Raw genomic sequence first — 20,282 nt, 5'->3', positions numbered from 1 at the left:
CCAAGTGAACTCATCTCTGTCCCCTGAAGATCAGTTGTATTAGGAGGAGATCTCCAGCCACCACCTGGAGGATGGCAACCCTAGGTATGGGGTCTTCAGTTCTTGTGCCCATAGTGCCCAGTTTGGATTATGACTGGTAGAAGCTTTCAGCTTTCCTCCTGCACCGTTTGCCTGAGCTGAAACCATCATGGGGGATGCTATTTGGCCCATCAGGGAGATCCATTCAACTCATATCTGACTGTGACACTCAGCGCAGGGATCCCAGGCACAACCTGTGTACTCTGCAAGGTGGGGGGAAACATGGTGCCCACTGACACCTTTTCTGGTGCCCACCACGTGTTTTTAGGAAGTGGGGCCAAGCAGGGCTTTTGCCCAGCAAGGCTTCCGATTGGCCACTGGAGGTTTGATTGGCTGTGCCAATTTTTTTTTTAATTGCTTTGGCAGCAGCTGCCACCACACCACAAGGATCTGCACTGTATGACTGAAGTGAACCTGTAGCAATCATTCTGTGACTGGCTCCGCCTCCTGCGGCAGCCATTTTGTGGCTGCATGCACCGTGCCATCTCAGAATTCCAAATGAACCCACAGGCTCAAACAGATAAGAACATAAGAGAAGCCATGTTGGATCAGTTCAATGGCCCATCCAGTCCAACACTCTGTGTCACACAGTGGCCAAATATGTATATATACACATACACTAGGGCTAATAGCCACTGATGGACCTCTGCTCCATATTTTTATCCAATCCCCTCTTGAAGCTGGCTATGCTTGTAGCCACCACCACCTCCTGTGGCAGTGAATTCCACATGTTAATCAACCTTTGGGTGAAGAAGTACTTCCTTTTATCCGTTTTAACCTGACTGCTCAGCAATTTGATTGAATGCCCACGAGTTCTTGTATTGTGAGAAAGGGAGAAAAGTACTTCTTTCTCTACTTTCTCCAGCCCATGGATTATCTTGTAAACCTCTATCATGTCACCCCGCAGTTGACGTTTCTTCAAGCTAAAGAGCCCCAAGCATTTTAACCTTTCTTCATAGGGAAAGTGTTCCAAACCTTTAATCATTCTAGTTGCCCTTTTCTGCACTTTTTCCAATGCTATAATATCTTTTTTTGAGGTGCAGTGACCAGAATTGTACACAGTATTCCAAATGAGACCGCACCATCGATTTATACAGGGGACTGTATAAAGTCAGGGACCCTTGCTGTGATGCGGCCGGGTCAAGCCCTTATTCCACCCCTGTAGCCATAATAAGCATGCTAGTTTCCTAACCTGGAGATGCCTGTTTCCTTTCAGGGGAAGAATGACCGAGGTGGAGCCTGTACTGGATTTCGCATCATCCGGCCGCACCGGCCGAAGGAACGCCTTGCCTGACATCTTGGGCTCGCCCGCTGGGGTCACCCCTACGGACTTGCCACTGAAACTGGCAGAAATGTCTCTGAACACAGGTATCTCCCAGCCTAGCCCTTTACCTCCTGCACTGATGGTGCCCTCAGCCAAAGGGGTTTTTTCTCCTAGCATACTTTGTCCAGAACCCCCAGAATATTGTTGCTCTTATTAAACATGGAAACTGTTCACTGGTCTAAGCAGGGCTTTTTTTGTAGCAGGAACTCCTTTGCATATTAGGCTACACACTCCCCGATGTGACCAATCCTCCAAGAGCTTACAGGGTTCTTCTTACAGGGCCTACTGTAAGCTCTTGGAGGATTGGCTACATGAGGGAGGTGTAGCCTAATATGCAAAGGAGTTCCTGCTACCAAAAAAAGCCCTGGGTCTACACCATGTGATCTTGGGTCACTGTGATCTGTTTCTGGTAGATCTGAAGTGGTGGTGGAAAGTGCCATCAAGTCACAGTCAACTTATGGTAACCCCGTAGGGATTTCAAGGCAAGAGAGGAGCAGAGGTGGTCTGCCTTTTCCTGCCTCTGCATAGCTAGACAAAATATACAGCAGGATCACCATGCATATGAATGCACACAAGAAAACCACCGTGATAAATGGCTGCTAAACTCTGTATAAAGTATAATACACGTAATACGTTTGTCTGCTCGCTCACTGCGTGCTACAAGCTGGAATGATATCAGATTACTTTAAGGTGGACTTCACCATTCAATTTTCAGGCTTGGTACAAGCAGGAATGTATTAGAATGTATAAGTTCACTTTTGTTGCGTGATAGAGTTTTTACACAAGTAGTAGCACTGGGAATGTGTTACATAGCATTTAAACCTATTAAATGTACGATGCTTTATAAACAGCAGGGGTGGCCAAACCATGGCTCAGGAAGCCCCCACCACTCCATCAGCCAGCTTGGAGAAGGCATTTCTTTCTTTAAATCACTTCTCCAAGTCAAGCCAACTGACAGCTTGGAGAATGCATTTCAAGTCACTTTCTTTCTACCTCTCCCTCTCTCCTCCTGCCCCCATCTATTTCCCTCCCTCCCTCCCTCCCTTCCTTCCTTCCTTCCTTCCTTCCTTCCTTCCTTCCTTCCTTCCTTCCTTCCTTCCTTCCTTCCTTCCTTCCTTCCTTCCTTCCTTCCTTCCTTCCTTCCTTCCTTCTCTCCCTCCCTCCCTCCCTCCTGTCTTGCAGTTCTCAAACATCACATCTGACGTTTGTGTCTTGCAGCTTTCAAATATCTGATGTTTATTCTATGTGGTTCTTGCATAAAGAAAATCTGGCCACCCCTGAACTATACATTCCCTTCCTTGATTCCAATTCACTCACCCCTCCCAGGATGAGGGAACCCTCCTGCTGTAGCCTTCTATCCAGAGAGAATGCTCCTGACTGCAGCCTCTCCAGAGAGAACAACCCTCCCTCTCTAGCTTGGCCTCTTATTTCCGTCCTTCCAGGTCCCACCCCTCTGGTCTCTACTGGGCAAGTTTTCCCTCCAAAACTGCTGCCCATCCAATCAGAGGGACAGAAGCAATCCTGGGAAATGTAGGCACTGTAGCTACTTTGACTCTATGGCATTAAATACTGCAGAGGTCTCTCCCCTCTCTAAACCCCACCCTCCCCTACCTCCAAATCCCCTGAGAGCCAGTTTGGTGTAGTGGTTACGTGTGTGGACTCTTATCTGGGAGAACTGGGTTTGATTCCCTACTCCTCCACTTGCAGCTGCTGGAATGGCCTTGGGTTAGTCATAGCTCTGGCAGAGGCTGTCCTTGAAAGGGCAGCTGCTTTGAGAGCCCTCTCAGCCCCACCCACCTCACATGGTGTCTGTTGTGTGGGGAGAAAATATAGGAGATTGTAAGCCGTTCTGAGTCTCTAATTCAGAGAGAAGGATGGGATATAAATCTGCAGTTGTCATTGTTGTCGTATTTCCCAGCCCAGAGTTGGCAACTGGTGTTCCTGCTAAGTTGTGTATGTGAGTGTCTGCTGATTAACACAGGAATCCCCATTCAGCAGCAATCTGGAGTCCTGCGGGGTCTTGCACTGCCCGTTGCCCATTTGAAGATTACAGCAATGTGAACTTCTCTGCTCAGTGGGGGGAAGAAATTACAGGGAACACTGCTGGCAACTGAGCTGAGGGACCTGAATAAGAATGTAAGATGAACTCTGCTGGATCAGACCAATGGCCCATCTAGTTCAGCATCCTGCCTCACTAGGGTTCCAAGTCTCCCATGTACCATAGAGTTTTCCCCCAAATTGCTAGAGCATCCCAATGCAAAACCATAGAGTTTCAAACAAATTCCTAGCGCGTTCCATGCAACATGCCCAGCGTGATACGTCACTTCTGGGTGATGTCATCATGCTGCGTGGCAACAGGCTCTTTTGGGGGCGGGGATCCCCCCCCGGTGGCCTCCTCCCTGCCAGTGGGTTGGGGTCCACCAAACCAGGGGCTCCCCCACCCCCAGTGGGAACTTGGGAGCCCTATGCCTCACACAGTGCCCAAACCAGTTCCTCTGGAGGATCAACAACAGGGCATAGAGGCCAAGACTTTCCCCTGCTGTTGCCTCCTAGCTCTGGGATTCAGAGGCTTAGTGCCTCTGAATGTGGAGGTTCCCCCAGCAACTATGGCTAGTAGCCACTGATAGACTTATCCTGCAGGGCAGGCTCATAGCACCACCATGGACCACTCAGCTTGACTTGCTCCAGGGCCAACGTCACTTCCTAGTCTGCTCTTCAAGTAAGCCCATGGCCCTCTCCCAGTCTCCATTCATTAATCTTGACCTTGTCTATCCATCTCTCTTCCTCTCTCTCTCCTCCCAATCCCCCTCCCTGCAGACAGGTCTCAAGAAATGCAGTCGCCAGCGACAGAGGTCCCTCCGCAGGCGCTGCAGAGTCCAGAACTGAAAGATACCTCCTAACCCTCTCCATGGGGAGGCAGATGAAGCCAAAAAGGGAAAGGAAAAAAACTTCATAAAATGTCAGCAGAAGTTTGCCTGGCGTTTCCTAGTCATGACTTGGCAAGACTGCCTAACATCCTTTGATGCGATGGTGCAACAGGGAAAAGAGGAGAGAACAAGCAGCCATTTTTTGATATACCAAATCTTGAGGGTCTCTTTCTTTTAAAAAGGTTTGAAAGAAGAGAGGGATTGGGGAGGAGGGTTTTCTTGTTTCCACACTGATGCTGTTGAGGAGCACCGTGTCACCGCTTCACAGAACCACAAAGAAGGTTGTTAAAAGGATCCATTTCTTTTTCTTTAATAGAGTTCATTGTTCACTGTGATGTCTAGAGTTGTGTGTTTGTTCTGTTACCGGATTGGGTCTTCTTTGCCACAAAGGGTAAATTTGCAAAGTTATCAGACTAAGAGTTCAGCCTGGCCTCTGTTTACATCCCAAAGACGGTTGATCTCAGCCAATAAGGAAATGTCTTTCTGAAAGTATTTCCTGTCTATTTGGGAGCCTGCTGTGCCCTGTGTGGAAAAAAGACACAAGAGTCTACCCAGATCTCCTGAAAGGGAAATAAAATCTGGAAAGTATCTTCAAAGATTCTTTGTCAACTGGAGATTCAAAGGACTAAAATCAGAAGCAATTTAAAAAAAAAATCCTGGAGTATCTGAAAAACAATTTCATTCATTATGGCACAAAGTTATGGAGGATGCAGATTCTGCAGAAGTATATAGAATGTGGTCTGAGCTGGCCATTCAGCATCTTGAGACTCACAAGAGGGGGGTTAAGTTTCTAATCCTCCGGAGGGAAGACAGACCTGGGAAAATATGTCCTCTGATCCAGTATCTGAAGCCAAGCAACAGTTTTTGGGTTTCTTGCAGTCCTAGTTATATCACAGCTGCCATCTCTGAACATTAAAAGCATCTACCCCAAGATGGGCAGAGACTGCATTCAAACTGCACTGACGACAGCTCGAAGAAAAAGAAAAGTACATTCAACAGAAACCAGAGATAGCAAGGCTGTATTCAATCTATTCCACCCCCCCCCCCAATCCAGCACATCGGTGAGCTTTTTATACCAGCATGCCTCTTAGAAAGACATTGTACTGATATCCTTTTTTATGGCAACTGCCATAATGTTCAGAGGAGTTTGAACACTTTTTTTCAATGCCCCTTGAAGGGCAGGTTGCTCCTGTGTTGCAGGCTTACAAAAGCACTAATGTCTAGTGAGGTTTTGTTCACACTAACGCTGCTCATTAAACTTGTCTGGTGTAGATGACTGTCTTCTGGCTATATCTTGCTGTTCTAGCACACATTTCCCCCCACGAGTTCTAACTAGGGTTGCCAAGTCCAATTCAAGAAATATCTGGGGACTTTGGGGGTGGTGCCAGGAGACTTTGGGGGTGAAGCCAGGAGCAAGGTTGTGACAAGCATAATTGAACTCCAAAGGGTATTCTGGCCATCACATTTAAAGGGACCACACACCTTTTAAATGCCTTTCTTCCATTTGAAATAATGAAGGATAGGGGCACTTTCTTTTGGGGCTCATAGAATTGTACCTCCTGGTTCCATCATTTTGAAACATGGAGGGTATTTTGGGGAGAGGCACAGGATGCTATGCTGCAAACTTTGTGCCTCTACCTCAAAAAACAGCCCTCCCAGAGCCCCAGATACCCACAGATCAATTCTCCATTATACCCTATGGGAATCGGTCCCCATAGTGAATAATAGAGTGGCCAGCAGACATTTCCCTCCCTCCCCCCACTTTCTGATGACCCTGAAGCGGGGGGAGGACCTCCAAACCGGGGGATCCCCTACCCCCACCTGGGAACTGGCAACCCTAGTTCTAACATGCTTTTTTGAGGATTGACAATTTGCTGAAGCAATTCTTTTCTCCCTTTGCTCGCCTCTTGATGTTTTAAAATACATCATCAAGGGTTGACTGGTACTCCACAAGTAGGGTTGCCAGCCTCCAGGCGGGACCTGGAGATCTCCCACTATTACACTTGGTCACCAGACAACCAAGATCAGTTCCCCTGGGGGAAAGGGCTGCTTTGGAAGGTGAGATCTTTGGCCATATACTCTGCTGAGGTCCCTCACCCTCCCCAGGTTCCATCCCCCAAATCTCCAGGTATTTCCGAACCCAGAGCTGGCAACCCCAGGGCATGGATCAGCTTTTACAACTGTTGATTTGAGGCTTGGCAGCCAAAGCAGAACATTGTTGTGCATATGACGAACAGATTGGGATGCTTCTGGAAAGCTCAGCGCCAGATCCTAATTGTACTAAATCTGAACCTGCCAAGCAAGATAGTATTTTTTTTTTTCTTTAACAGCAGATAGATTCAGTTGCAAGGGTGTGTGTATTTCACCATGAATCGATTGCCTGGAAAGCCATTTTTTTTTCAAAGAACAAAGAAAGCCAAACTAAATGAAACACTAAATTCATGGTTGCTGCTGAGAGGAATTTAAAAAACAAACAAACAACCTGAGTGTTTCAATCAATGTAAAATAAAAAGTATGGATATTTATGTCTCCTTTGCACTGCACAGCCTTCACGTCATTCCTAACGGTTGTGCTTTTTGCAAAATCAATCCATTGACATCACAGTGACATCACATAGCTGCCCTTCATGATTGGTGGATCCTGGAAGTGAGTGGGTAAATACAGGAAGTCAGAGTATGGAAGGGAGAACTGTTTTATTCATTTGCTTTGTCCATACCCAGCCTTTCTCCTGTGACTCAGTGACGTTATTAGTGTGGGGGGTGGGACACCAGCAGTTAGCCTCACCAAGGGTGCCAGGCAGTCTAGGATGATGGTGTTGGTGATGGAAAGCTGTCAAGGGTTTCAAGGCAAGAGATGAACAGAGTGCTTTGCCACTGCCTGCCTCTGCCTGCCAACCCTGGACTTCCTTGGTGGTCTCCCAACATGGCCAGCCCTGCCCATCTTCAGAGCTCTGACAAGATCAGGATAGCCTGGACCATACTAATTCCCAAACAGTTGAGTGGTGTAATGGTATCCCTTAGCCAATGGGTGGCACTGTCCCTCACACAGGGATTTCCTAAGGAAAGTTGTACAGTTGTAAGTGCTAATTCCAGAGGAGCGGTGTTAGTCCGCTGCGGCAGAATTGAACAGGAGTCTTCTGGCACCTTAAAAGATGAACATATTTTTGTCCTGCCATCAACCATCTGGCCCTGTACAGTTTCTAAAAATGTTTTGAGTTGCCAGGAAAGTTGTTGGCAGACGCCATGGTGTTCCCATTGGGGACCATTGTGCCTCCCATGCAGCTCCACTCCAGAAATGCTCTTGGAGAAAGTTGCCAACTCCAAGTTGGGAAATTCTTGGAGATTTGGGGACAGAGCCTGGACAGTGTTTGGGAGGGGAGAGGCTTCAGTGCCATGGTGCGTCCACCTTCCAAAGCACCCATTTTCTCCAGAGGAACTTATCCCAGTTATCTGGATTTCAGTTGTAATAGTGAAAGATCTCCAGGCCCCACCTGGAGGTTGGCAACTCTGCCCTCATTAGGAAGATCTGTGAGGGGGGAGTAGTTTTTAAAAGTTGTTTTTTAAAAAAAAAACAGGATCAAAGACCCATGAAATGCATGAAGAACAGAGTGAGTTGTCATCGCGTAAGATTTAAATATGACTCAGGAAATCCAGAGAGCATTCACAACAGCAATGCTTGGCAAGTTCCCTCATTTTGCTGGGCTGGCTAACACTAGTAATGGCTGAGGCATTTCAAGTCTTGGTTAAGCTCTTGAGAAACATCAAACATGCTGATGGATCTGATTCAGCAGTTTCACACAGCAATCTCCCTTTGAAGTGCTTCGGCTAGGGAGTGGAAGCGTTTAGATCAGCAACAGTGTGCCGTGGGAGACTGGAACATGTTTTCTGAAAAGAGCAATTTTGGGGTTAGAACTGATAAAAGGAAGGTCTTCTTCATTCAAAGGGTGATTAACACATGGAATTCACTGCCACAGGAGTTGGTGACGGATGCCAGCATAGCCAACTTCAAGAGGGGATTGGATAAACATATGGAGCAGAGGTCCATCAGTGGCTATTAGCCACAGCGTATTGTTGGAGCTCTCTGTCTGGGGCAGTGATGCTCTGTATTCTTGGTGCTTGGCAGGGGGGCAAAACAGGAGAGCTTGTAGTGTCCTGACCCCACTGGTGGACCTCCTGGTGGTGCCTGGTTTTTTGGCCACTGTGTGACACAGAGTGTTGGATTGGATGGGCCATTGGCCTGATCCAACATGGCCTCTCTTATGTTTTAAAGTCCTGTTTCTATTTGATTTGGGAGGGGGGGGGAGTAGGGACAGGAGCTATTTGTCCCATGGAGAGTGCAGAAAGACATTACAGACACCTGATGGCATAAGTCATGCTGGAGGATTGGCAAGTGGATGAGCTGACAGGAATATAGCTGACGGGATTGGACCTTGTAATTAAGTGCAATCCCTGCAGCAGAAAATAAGTGAAGACTGTATGCATTTCAAAACTTTCATTAGGAATCTGCTCATTCATTTGCTTTATTTGTACCCTGCCTTGTTCCCCAACAAGGACTCAGAATGGCTTGCAGCCTTTCCTCCGTTTTATCGTCACAACAGCCCTGTGAGGTCAGGCTGAGAGTTTTACACAGTGCTGTTGTCTGGTCTGTGCAAGTGAACAGTGTAATCCTAGCAAAATCAATCCAGTATTGAAATCAACAGGATTCATCTGGAATAATTCTGCACAGCATTGCAGCAGAAGCATGTCATTCTAGAAACCGGCCACCCCTTTATTGCTCAAAATTCTTTTCCTCCTGCAGTTGCCATCCTCCAGGTGGGGCCTCCTGGAATCACAACTGATCTCCAGATGACAGAAATCAGTTCCCCTTGAGAAAAAGGCCACTTGAGGGTGGACTCTAAGGCATGATAATCCACTGAATGTCCTTCACTCCCCAAACCCCATCCTCCTTACGCTCCCCCTCCAAAGTCTCCAGGAGTTTCCCAACCTGGAGTTGACGACCCTACAAATTCCCCTCTGCCATTCAATTCCAGTGGTGTTTAGAACACTTCCCAGACCTCTCTGTCCTCACAAGGGTCAGGTGACATCCCTGAGGACAATGTTCTGAGCAAGGAAACGGTTGGGAGAGCAGCGAACGAGTCCCTTCAGTTGCTGCTCCAGAGTTGCCGTATGGTGTAATCAGCTTGTTCAAATTAATGTGTGTTTAAAAAGTAACTTCTCCTCCAAGGAGCCCTGCAGAGTCCTTTTGAAAGGAAGATCTGGGACTATGATGGTAAGCAGCATCAATGGAGCTATCCAACTCCAGTCAGGATGGCCAGCAAAAGATGGATAAGTGTGCTACAAAAAGGGCATTTACTTGATGCAGAAAACTTGATGCAGTTCACTCAGGTGTGTCGAACTCATTTGTTATGAGGGCCAAATTTGACATAAATGAGCTCTTATTGGGCTGGGCCATGTCAGGCCGGGCCACATGTGTACCTATTTAAGATTAGGTAGTAGAGATATAAACTTTTAAAAGGAAACAGAGAAACATGACTAAATATTTTTTTAAAACAAAAACTTAAAATAAAACATGCTTAAAACATCAGCACTTGTTGGTCTTAAAGGTGTTTTCTTTGTATTTCTCCCATGGGATCCAGAGAACTGGGCAAAGGAAGCTCTGGCTCTTTCCCTCCCTCCCCAGGAACAGATGAAGAAGGAAACAAGAGAGAGGGAGAAGGAAGCAGACAAGAGCCAGTTGCTGCGGGGCCTGATAGGAGCCCTCCGGGGGCCTCATTCGGCCCCTGGGCCACATGTTTGACACCCCTGTTCTAAGTAGTTATGTTGCTCCAAAGGATATTATAAAAATGAGATCTGGGACTTCCTGCAGAGGAGAAGTCTAACAGTGGCTGTTAGTCATGATGAAGAGTTCTGGAGATCTCAAAAACCCGCATGCCATTTTGAGCCGTTTGGGTCGGTCTGAATGAAACATCTTCTGCATTTTAGTTGTCTGTTCTATGCGTGTTTATTCACAAATTAAGGCCCCCTGAACTCAGTGGGGCTAAGTCAGTGCTGTCAACATCCCAGTAAGTCTTGGAGATAAGGTGGGGCCTGGGGATCCCCTGGAATTACAGCTCCTCTCCAGACTACAGAAGTCAGTTCTCTTGGGGAAAATGGATGGTTTGGAGGGTGGACTCTTCGGCACTGTACTCACTGAGGTCCTTGTCCACTCCAGGCTCCATCCCCAAATCTCCAGGAGTTTTCCAATGTGGATCTGGCAACTCTACCCCTACATAACCCGCCGCGGCCGTGGGGGGCGGGATCTGGCAACCCTATTTGGAAATCTCCCAGAATTCCATTCGACATCCAGAGATCAGTTATCCTGGAGAAAATGGCTACTTTGGAGGGTAGCCTGTATGGTATTACATCCTGCTCAGGTCCCACCCCCCATCCCCAGCCTCCACCCCACTCCCAGAAACCTCCAGGTATTTCCCTTCCTGGAGTACACAGCCTTAGTTTACTTCCAAATATGCATGCATAGGATTGCAGGTGCAATCTTAAAGGTGTTTACTAGGAAACGGGGGCTACTCAATGACACATACTTTTAAGAAAACATCCTTAGGGCCACCCAGTACAGGACTTGCATATCTGCCAGAACCATAAGTCTGGACATGTCGAGACACCAGCAAAACCGCATTCTCCAAGTCACAGGGACCACCAGCCACTCCATTTCTAGGCATTCCTCAGCCCTTTGTTGTATGTGAGTATCAATGTTTGATGGAAACCACAGCATTCAGATGAGCTAAAGCTAAGCTGGGGAAGGGGGGGGGGTTTACCAGTCAGCGGGATGTGCCAGGTTCCTCTCTCCCTGCCCCCACCATGTCTGTAAGGTGGTCCGACTAGTCTTAACATCCAGAATGAGGATATTATTATTATTACTACTACAGAGGAGAAGCACACCAGGTGGGACTGTGAGAAAGGGAGGAAAGGCGATTGATTAAATGAGTGGCAATACAAGAACCGTCCCACACGTCTCTGGCAGTGTGATGCAATAACCCAGGCCCTTAATAGCAGGGGAGGTTTTGGAGCTGGCATTAACAGAGGCCTTGCAATTGCAGTCGAGGTGTCAGTTTGGGGAAAGCAGTATGCTCCCAGAACCGAAATCCAATCGTGGGTGGTTGTTTATAATCTAGTAATAGATGCCTTCTTGTCTTCACCGACTATTAAGCCATCAGGTGAGGCCCGATCTGGTATTGTTTTGTCGCAGCCGCTGGGAACGGCTTTCTCTAAATGGATTTAGGTAGCAAACAGCCTCACTAAAGTTTGGGCTACAAGGTCTCAGCAATATTTCCTGCAGGGTTTTTTTTTTTAGGAAGGAGACTGTTGGTCCCTCTGCTATTATTTTATCTATTTGACCTGTACACATGAACATATGGAACATATTGAACTCCCTTCTCATCAGATCCCTGATCTATCAAGATCAGAATTGCCTACTCAGATTGGAAGCTGCTCTCAAGGGAAGAAGAAGAAATAATTGGATTTCTATCCTGCCTTATACTCTGAATCTCAGAGTCTCAGAGCGGTCACAATTTCCTTTATCTCCCGCCCCCATCACCTCACAGCAGACACCCTGTGAAGTAGGTGGGGCTAAGAGAGCTCTTACAGCAGCTGCTCTTTCAAGGACAACTCCTACGAAAGCTATGGCTGACCCAAGGCCATTCCAGCAGGTGCAAGTGGAGGAGTGGGGAATCAAACCCGGTCCTCCCAGATAAGAGTCCACGCACTTAACCACTGCACCAAACTGGCTCTTGATCTGGCACTGGATGCCTTTTGTATCATCTGCCTGATCCTTTTAATGGGAGATAGCAAGTATTGAACCTGGGACCTTCTGTCTGCCAAGCAGATGCTCTACCACTGAGCCTCAGCACCTTGTGAGCAACAGTCAATCCAAAACCAGGAGCTCACAGGAAAATGGAAGAGGAAGATTCTAAGGTGATGTGAACTATCCAGGTGGTGGAAAGTGTCATCAGTCTGCAGCCAACTTATGGTAACCCTGCAGGGTTTTCAAAGCAAGAGACATTCAGAAGTGGTTCAACATTTCTTGCCTCTGGGTAGCAACCCTGGGCTTCTTTGGCAGTGTCCCATCCAAATAGTGATTCTGCTTAGCTCTCAAGATCTAACAAGAACAAGTGTGCCTGGGCCATCCAGGTCAGGGACAGACTATCAACTGATTAAGAACATAAGAACATAAGAGAAGCCATGTTGGATCAGGCCAACGGCCCATCCACTCCAACACTCTGTGTCACACAGTGGCAAAAAATTTTATATATACACACACACTGTGGCTAATAGCCACTGATGGACCTCTGCTCCATATTTTTATCTAAACCCCTCTTGAAGGTGGCTATACTTGTGGCCGCCACCACCTCCTGTGGCAGTGAATTCCACATGTTAATCACCCTTTGGGTGAAGAAGTACTTCCTTTTATCCGTTTTAACCTGTCTGCTCAGCAATTTCATCGAATGCCCACGAGTTCTTGTATTGTGAGAAAGGGAGAAAAGTACTTCTTTCTCTACTTCCTCCATCCCATGCATTATCTTGTAAACCTCTATCATGTCACCCTGCAGTCAACGTTTCTCCAAGCTAAAGAGTCCCAAGCGTTTCAACCGTTCTTCATAGGGAAAGTGCTCCAGCCCTTTAATCATTCTAGTTGCCCTTTTCTGGACTTTCTCCAATGCTATAATATCCTTTTTGAGGTGCGGCGACCAGAACTGCACACAGTACTCCAAATGAGACCACACCATCGATTTATACAGGGGCATTATGATACTGGCTGATTTGTTTTCAATTCCCTTCCTAATAATTCCCAGCATGGGAAATTCTCTTTCAAGACGATGGCCTATATTCAGACGATCACTGTAACCTGAGTTAAATTTCTTCTACATGGAGATGGTTCTATATGCAGCTCTTATTATAACAAAACATCACGGCAGTTTCCCCTGCATTTTATTTACCTCAGTCCCTCCCACGATATGGAAGCCATTTTCTCTCCATTACCAGAGGGCCTTGAGGGAGTTCCTTAAAAAAAATAATTAGCAACTGCTAGATCGCAATCATGTTATAATGTTATAACAATACACTGCCACAATATCCTGTTAAACACACACACACCAGCTTTCATTTTTTAAAAAATTTCCAACCCTTTTCATTGTGGAGACAGGATATCTTCTCAAGAACAGGCTAGAGGCAGAAACTCAAATGCAGTATTATAAGTACATAAGGAGAGCCCTGCTGTATCAGACCAGTGGTCCATCCATCCCAGCAAACTGTCTCATATAGTGGCCAACCAATTGCCCAGGAGGTCCAACAAGAGGGCAGAGAGGCTGAGACCTTCCCCTGCTGTTGCCTCCTGGCACTGATATTTAGAGGTTTGCTGCCTTTGAATGAGGAGGTTCTCTTTACTTACAGTAACTTGTAACCAGTGATAGACCGATTCTTTGTGAATCTGTCTAATCCCTTTTTAAAGCCATCTATAAGAAAGCAAACGCAAAATGTAGCTAATTAAAGCCTGATACACTTGTCCTGCACAGGCAAGTCTGTCTTTCTTTCTTTCTTTCTTTCTTTCTTTCTTTCTTTCTTTCTTTCTTTCTTTCTTTCTTTCTTTCTTTCTTTCTTTCTTTCTTTCTTTCCTTCTTTCTTTCTTTCTTTCTTTCTTTCTTTCTTTTCTGTCAGCTTGCAGTCTGTGCCTTTCAGAGCAAAAAAAAAATAATAATTCCAGTCAGCTGTGGAGAGAACTCCTAGTCAAAGGTTAGAAGGATTATTAGCCGCTTGAAATCCATTGAGGAAAAATATTTTCCAGATGATGGAATGAAAATCGCTTGGAGCATACTTCCCATGGCCTATGAAGCAGCAGGGTTGTTCAAAGCTGTCTCTTTCCGATCTCGTGTCTTACCCACGACAGCCTTGGAACTCTCATGTTAAAAGCAGGAGTGCCAGGTTGGCCTAGTGGTTAGAGTATCAGATCAGGATCTGGGAAACCCGAGTTTGAATCCCCACTGAACCACAATGCTCACTGGGTAACCTTGAGCCAGTTTATTTGTCTCTGTCTCTCTTAGCCTTACCGAAGTAGTGAAGGGAAAACAGAGGAAGGAAGGCAGATGTTTGCTGCCGTGAGCTCCGTGGAGAAGGGCTGGCATAAAAATGTGCTAAGTCAATCAATCATGTTGAGATTCTAACCTCCTCTCTGGGCCATAGGACAGGAGCCAATGATGCCCTGGGGAGAGAGTAAGGTTGCCAACTCTGGGAAAATTCCTGGAGCCTGGGGAAGAGGGTTTGGGGAGGGAAGGGAGATTAGATCGCTGTTGTCAAGAGATCAGCTGTGATTCTGGAAGATCTCCTGGCCAGACCTGAAGGTTACTAGCAGTGGGAGAGCCACAGAAGGAGAATATAACAACAAGCAGAGATGGTTGGATTATTAACTACATCGGATTTATGAATAAAGATGATTATCCTTATATAAACTCTTCATGTAACTTAAATACATGAAATTTATAAATATAGTCCACTCCAGTCTCTTGTTTCATTATTTTGAGAAAAGTCAATAACAGACCACAATACAACAAGCGCCGTCTATGACTGCTTGCTCACAAGGCTTATGCCAAAAAGTCCAAACTGTAGTCCAAAAGGTTCCTTTTCCAAATACATTCCAAAGTGCTCCATGCAGAAGACAAAACATCAATGATTCTTAAACCAAAAGTGCTTGCACCAAAACTTTCTCAAAAGATTCTTCACTGCCACCTCTATGGAGTTCCATCAGCTTGGAAATCACTCATTTCTGATTCCTTCTTCGGAAATGCTTGGTTATTCAAAATACATTCTTATGAGAATTATTGTTGTGTAGAAGTATGATAAAATGTAATTAGAAGATGGCAGACAAAAAAACCCTCACAAAGATGGCGGTGAGGAGTCCAATCTGTTTTGAAAGTTTTCACACAAGCACCTTTGCCTTAAACAGTCTCTTGCAGACTTTTCTCAAAATATTGAAACGAGACTGGAGTGGACTATATTTATAAATTTCATATATTTAAGCAGACCTGAAGGTTGGCAACACTAAAACAGAGAGCTGCTCATCTTGGCTGATGAGAGCCAGTTTGGTGTAGTGGTTAAGTGTGTGGACTCTTATCTGAGAGAACCGGGTTTGATTCCCCACCCTCCACTTGCAGCTGCTGGAATGGTCTTGGGTCAGCCATAGCTCTCACAAGAGTTGTCCTTGAAAGGGCAGCTGCTGTGAGAGTTCTCTCAGCCCCACCCACCTCACAGGGTGTCTGTTGTGAGGGAGGAAGATAAAGAAGATTGTGAGCCACTCTGAGTGGAGGGCGGGATATAAATCCAATATAATCATCATCATCTTTCAGGAACAGCAGATGTGAAAAGCAAGACACTTTGGCTTCTGCCCCTAAGCAGAGGTCCAAATGCCACTGGGAGATTTCAACCCCCTCCTCCCCAGAAATAGCATCCTTGCAGCCTTTGAAGACTAACCCTGGCAGTGTGCGCCAGTACTGTGGAGCAACTAGAGACCACAGCCCCTGCAGGGATTGATTGGTCTGGACCGAGTCTGTCTGGCTTCTCTGTCCACCGGTGGCCAACAGCCAACAGCTTTGGGAGAACTTGGCAGGTCAGTATGGAGCAACCTTGTTGGGAAAGGGAACATACCCTGGGAATCATTCCTTAGCAAACAGCCTGGTGGGCAGGAACTGTTTGAATAAACAACATTGTCTCTATCACTGATCTATCAAAAAAGAAGTCCAGGCACAGACCTGTTGTCTATTATTTATTAGGTTTTTTTCAGGTGCCACTCACCTAAAGGCTCTTGAGGCGACTTGCAACATTGAAACCAATCAGGTAAAAACAACATAAAAACAAATAACAAATATAAATTAACATTAACATTAAAATGTTAAGCTATTAAAATGTGACCACCACAAGCCACAAATGTACGTTAGTCTCCAAAGGGCAACCTAAACAATTCAGCCTTGCATGCTCTGTGGGAACTAGACAGGTCTGGCAGGGCACAGGTGTCATCTGAGCGTGCAGGGACCACAACTGAGAAGGCCCTTCCCCTGATAAGAACCTAAGAGAAGCCATGTTGGATCAGGCCAATACTCTGTGTCACACAGTGGCCCAAAAAAAAAAGCAGGTTCCATCAGGAGGTCCATCAATGGGGCCAGGACACTGGAAGCCCTCTCACTGTGCCCTCCCAAGCACCAAGAATACAGATCATCACTGCCCCACACAGAGAGCTCCAACAATATCCTATGGCTAATAGCCACTGATGGACCTCTGCTCCATATGATGATCCAATCCCCTCTTAAAGCTGTCCATGCTTGCAGCGGCCACCACCTCCTGTGGCAGTGAATTCCATGTACTAATCATCCTTTGGGTGAAGAAGTACTTCCTTTTATCCGTTCTGACCCGACTGCTCAGTGCTCAGCAATTTCATTGAATGTCCACGAGTTCTCATATTGTGAGAAAGGGAGAAAAGTACTTCTTTCTGACAGCTAACCGAGCCATCCTGGGACCAGGTCCTACAAGAGACTAGAGGATGACCTGATGGAGTGCAGGAGGTTGTAATTGGAGAGGTAGTCCTACAGGTATGAGGGTCCCAGACCATTAGGGCCTTCAAAGGTTAACACCAACACCTTGAATTGGATCCGGAGACTACTTGGTAGCCAGTGTAGCTGGCAAAGCATTGGAATAATATGAGCTGACCATGATGTTGCATTCAGCAGCCTTACAGCTGCATTCTGGACCACCTGCAGTTTCCAAAGCATCTTCAGGGGTAGTCCTATGTTGAGCGAATTGCACTAGTCCAGTTTGGAGGTGACTGTTGTATGGATCAATGTGGCAAGGTCTGATCCAGACAAATAAGGAACCCACTGGCAGTCCTGGCATAGGTGGAAAAACACCCATCATGCTACCATGGATCCTTGTTTATCCAATGATAGCACAGAATCTAACCACATCCCAAGGCTCTTGACATTTACAGAGTCTGCAGCTGTCAACTGGACACCATCAAGTCTCGGGAGTGACCCTCCAGCCAGCATTTCTGTCTTTCCCAGCCACGTGACCTTCCTCTTGGATGGATTCAGCTTCAGCCATCTCTCCTTTAACCTCCCCCTTTTGTTTGGAGAATCACCATTGTCATCACTGGCCTCATCCAGAGCTTCGCAGAAATGTACAAATAAAGTTCACCTCTGTGCATCCAGAGAGGGTTTTGTTCTCCCTTCACATTTTGACATCAGGGAGCTGCAAGTTTCAAATATACAAGTAGTCTTTTTGGGTGGCTCCTGTTTTCCACCAAGCCTTACGTCCCAGTTTTATGAGAAGATTGGCCATCTCAGCATCTTCCAAACTTGAGCTTGCATGATTTGCTTTCGTGATTTGCTTTGGTGATTTGCTGTTGTGAAACAAGGTGGAACTGGAAAACCAGCTGAAAGAGAACAATTTGGGAATAATTCTGTTGTTAGTTGGTAAGTGGAGGCTGTTGTTTCAGAAGAGTTGCACTCAGATGAGATTGGAAGCCCAAGGTTCAAATCACTCTAATGGTGTGAACACCAAGGCCTTTTACTGGACTCGTGGATCAGGCCTCTATCCCTGGGGAAAAGGTCATGGTGTAGAGAGCCCCATGGCACTGCTGAAGCTAAGTGGATCTATTCAGTGCTCAGATGAGTATAGGGTTGCCAACCTCCAGGCAGGGAATCCCAGAGCCAGGAGCAGGGCTTTTTTTGAGCAGGAATGCAGTTCCGGCTGGCTTAGTGTCAGGGGTATGGCCTAATATGCAAATGAGTTTTATTGGGCTTTGTGAAACAATGGTTATGTCAGGGGTGTGGTGCAATATGCAAATGAGCTCCTGCTGGGGAAGGTCTTGGTCTCTATGCCCTGTTGTTGGCCGTATGGAGGAACTGGTTGGCCACTGTGTGAGACAGGATGCTAGACTAGATGGCATGCTGGTCTGATCCAGCAGGGCTTTTCTTTATGTTCTTAACAGAGATCTGTGCCCCTGGAGAAAATGGCTGCTTTCCATTTCCCAGTTTCCCCACCTGGAGTTGGCAGCCCTCCCTGGGAACACTTCTGTGGATTGAGTAGCATGGCGTAGTGCAGGGGTCCCCAGTGTGGGTGCCATGGTGCCTTTCTGGGCCTACAAAGTGTTTTTAGACAGTTGGAGGGGCCAGATAGGTCTTTTGGCCATCAGGGCTTCTGATTGGCCATTGGACATATAATTGGATTTGCAGATTTTTTAAAAAAAATATTTGGGTAGCAGTGGGGATTTTTTAAATGCCTCTTACAAGACCAAGTCTCCAGTTCTCATGTGGTCTGGCAGCAACCCAGAGTGGACTACAAGAGTGTCACCAAATCTGTGTGGGTTTCTCCCCCCCACATCAATTCAAGCTGACCTCTGGTGACCCCTAGTGGGGCTTGAAGGCAAGGGACATTGGGATGCGGCTTGTCATCAACTGTCTCTGTGTCATGATGACCCTAGTATTCCTTGGAGGTTTCCTATCCAAATACTAGCCAGGGCCTGTTCTGCTTAGCTTCTGAGAGTTTGCTTCAGAGAGCTTGCCTGGACTACCTAGGTCAGGCATCAAATCTTTCTTTCGTTGCTGCTGCTGCTGTCTAGTAGGGTGTGATGCTAAACAGAGTAATACCCTTCTAAATCCATTTAAGTTTTAAGGCTTACAAAGGTGTCACTCTAGTCTGGGTTGCACTGAGACCACAAAGCCAGTGAGTCTATCAGAAGTCACCCAGTATAAGCCAGCAAGTGTGCAGAGAATCCCTCCCCAGGCAGACAATGTGGTGTAGCGATTAGAGTGTCAGACTAGGATCTGGGAGACCTAGGTTCAAATCCTTACTCTGCTATGGAAACTTGCCGGGTGAGCTTCTGCCAGTCACACACACACTCTAGGCCTAGCCTACCTCCCAAGGACGGTTGTGAGGATAACAATGGAGAAGAGGGAACTAACGTAAACTGCTTTGGAGAAAGCCAGAGTGTAAATAAAGTAAAATAAAATAATTGAAACATTACTCTGATTGTCCACAAAATTCATTGCAAGGAGACAGGCTTGGATGGGGTTTTCACAGCGAGTGTGATAGACAACATCAGCCCTTGATGCATTTACTCCAAAGGAAACACTAAGCTTTACCACCACCACCACCCCCAGTTTTGTTTTCTTGTGTTGGGTTGTCTGATGCAGTGTTCCCTCTAAGCTGAGTAAGTGTGAGTTAGCTCACAGAGTTTTTTAGCCTCCGGCTCGCACATTTTGTCTTTACTCAGGAAGGATGGCCCCAGAGCAAGCTAATTTATGCAGTAGCTCACAACTTTAATGCCAGTAGCTCATGAAATAGAATTTTTTGCTCACAAGACTCCACAGCTTAGAGGGAGTATCAGAACAAAGTTTACTTCTTGGTAGAAGCGTTTGTGTGCGCACGCACCTAGTGTGCACTTTGTTGGTCTTTAAAGGCACCACTGGACTCAAACTTTGTTCTCTTGCCTCAGGCCAACACAGCTGCCCCCTGAATCTAAGTTACAAGTATATACAGTATTTTTAAAAAGCTTTTTTTGTGTATCACTTTTTAAACAGGGGGCACCTTAAATTCAGGATCATCTTTTCCTCAGGTAAATACAGTGCTTAAAAATTATATACTAGCAAGGGTGTGATTGCTCTGGAAATCATGTTGAAATCAATTTTGCATCCTTCCCCCTCCCTTTAAGTGCTTGCTGGAGCGTCATGGTTAAAGATCAGGTCCCAAGCAATCCGGCTTCCTAGGGAGCCAGTGGTCAGTCCAATGGGGACAGAAGGACAGGAGTGCAGTCCAGAACACTGGGAGGTCAAATTCCATAAGCAGCAGCTGAAGTGTTGATAAGCCAGGGAAAAGAAAGAGCAATCCAGGGCGAGCAGGGGGTCAAATTCCAAAGGTGGA

The 20,282-nt window shown here is 46.4% G+C and overlaps 1 protein-coding gene across 1 annotated transcript; it reads left to right on the top strand.

Annotated features, from left to right (window-relative positions):
- Positions 1–1,296: 1,296 nt before the first annotated feature.
- On the top strand, positions 1,297–4,664 carry LOC132586513 (cAMP-dependent protein kinase inhibitor beta-like). The gene is made up of 2 exons (XM_060258624.1): positions 1,297–1,446; positions 4,220–4,664. The coding sequence occupies exons 1-2, from the start codon at positions 1,302–1,304 to the stop codon at positions 4,300–4,302; spliced, it is 228 nt and encodes a 75-aa protein (XP_060114607.1). The 5' UTR covers positions 1,297–1,301; the 3' UTR covers positions 4,303–4,664.
- Positions 4,665–20,282: the final 15,618 nt, after the last annotated feature.

The sequence above is a fragment of the Heteronotia binoei genome, chromosome 17 (genome assembly GCF_032191835.1).
Source record: "Heteronotia binoei isolate CCM8104 ecotype False Entrance Well chromosome 17, APGP_CSIRO_Hbin_v1, whole genome shotgun sequence".
Lineage (NCBI taxonomy): Eukaryota > Metazoa > Chordata > Lepidosauria > Squamata > Gekkonidae > Heteronotia > Heteronotia binoei.
Note: the sequence above shows the minus strand (reverse complement) of the source record. Positions and strands in the feature narration are given on the sequence as shown.

What these genes read in the sequence shown, in the direction of transcription:
- LOC132586513 (XM_060258624.1), top strand. Translation starts at nt 1,302, where the DNA reads ATGACCGAGGTGGAGCCTGTACTGGATTTCGCATCATCCGGCCGCACC. An exon ending in AGAAATGTCTCTGAACACAG is followed by an intron (nt 1,447 to 4,219) that starts GTATCTCCCAGC and finishes CCCTCCCTGCAG; the next exon opens with ACAGGTCTCAAGAAATGCAG.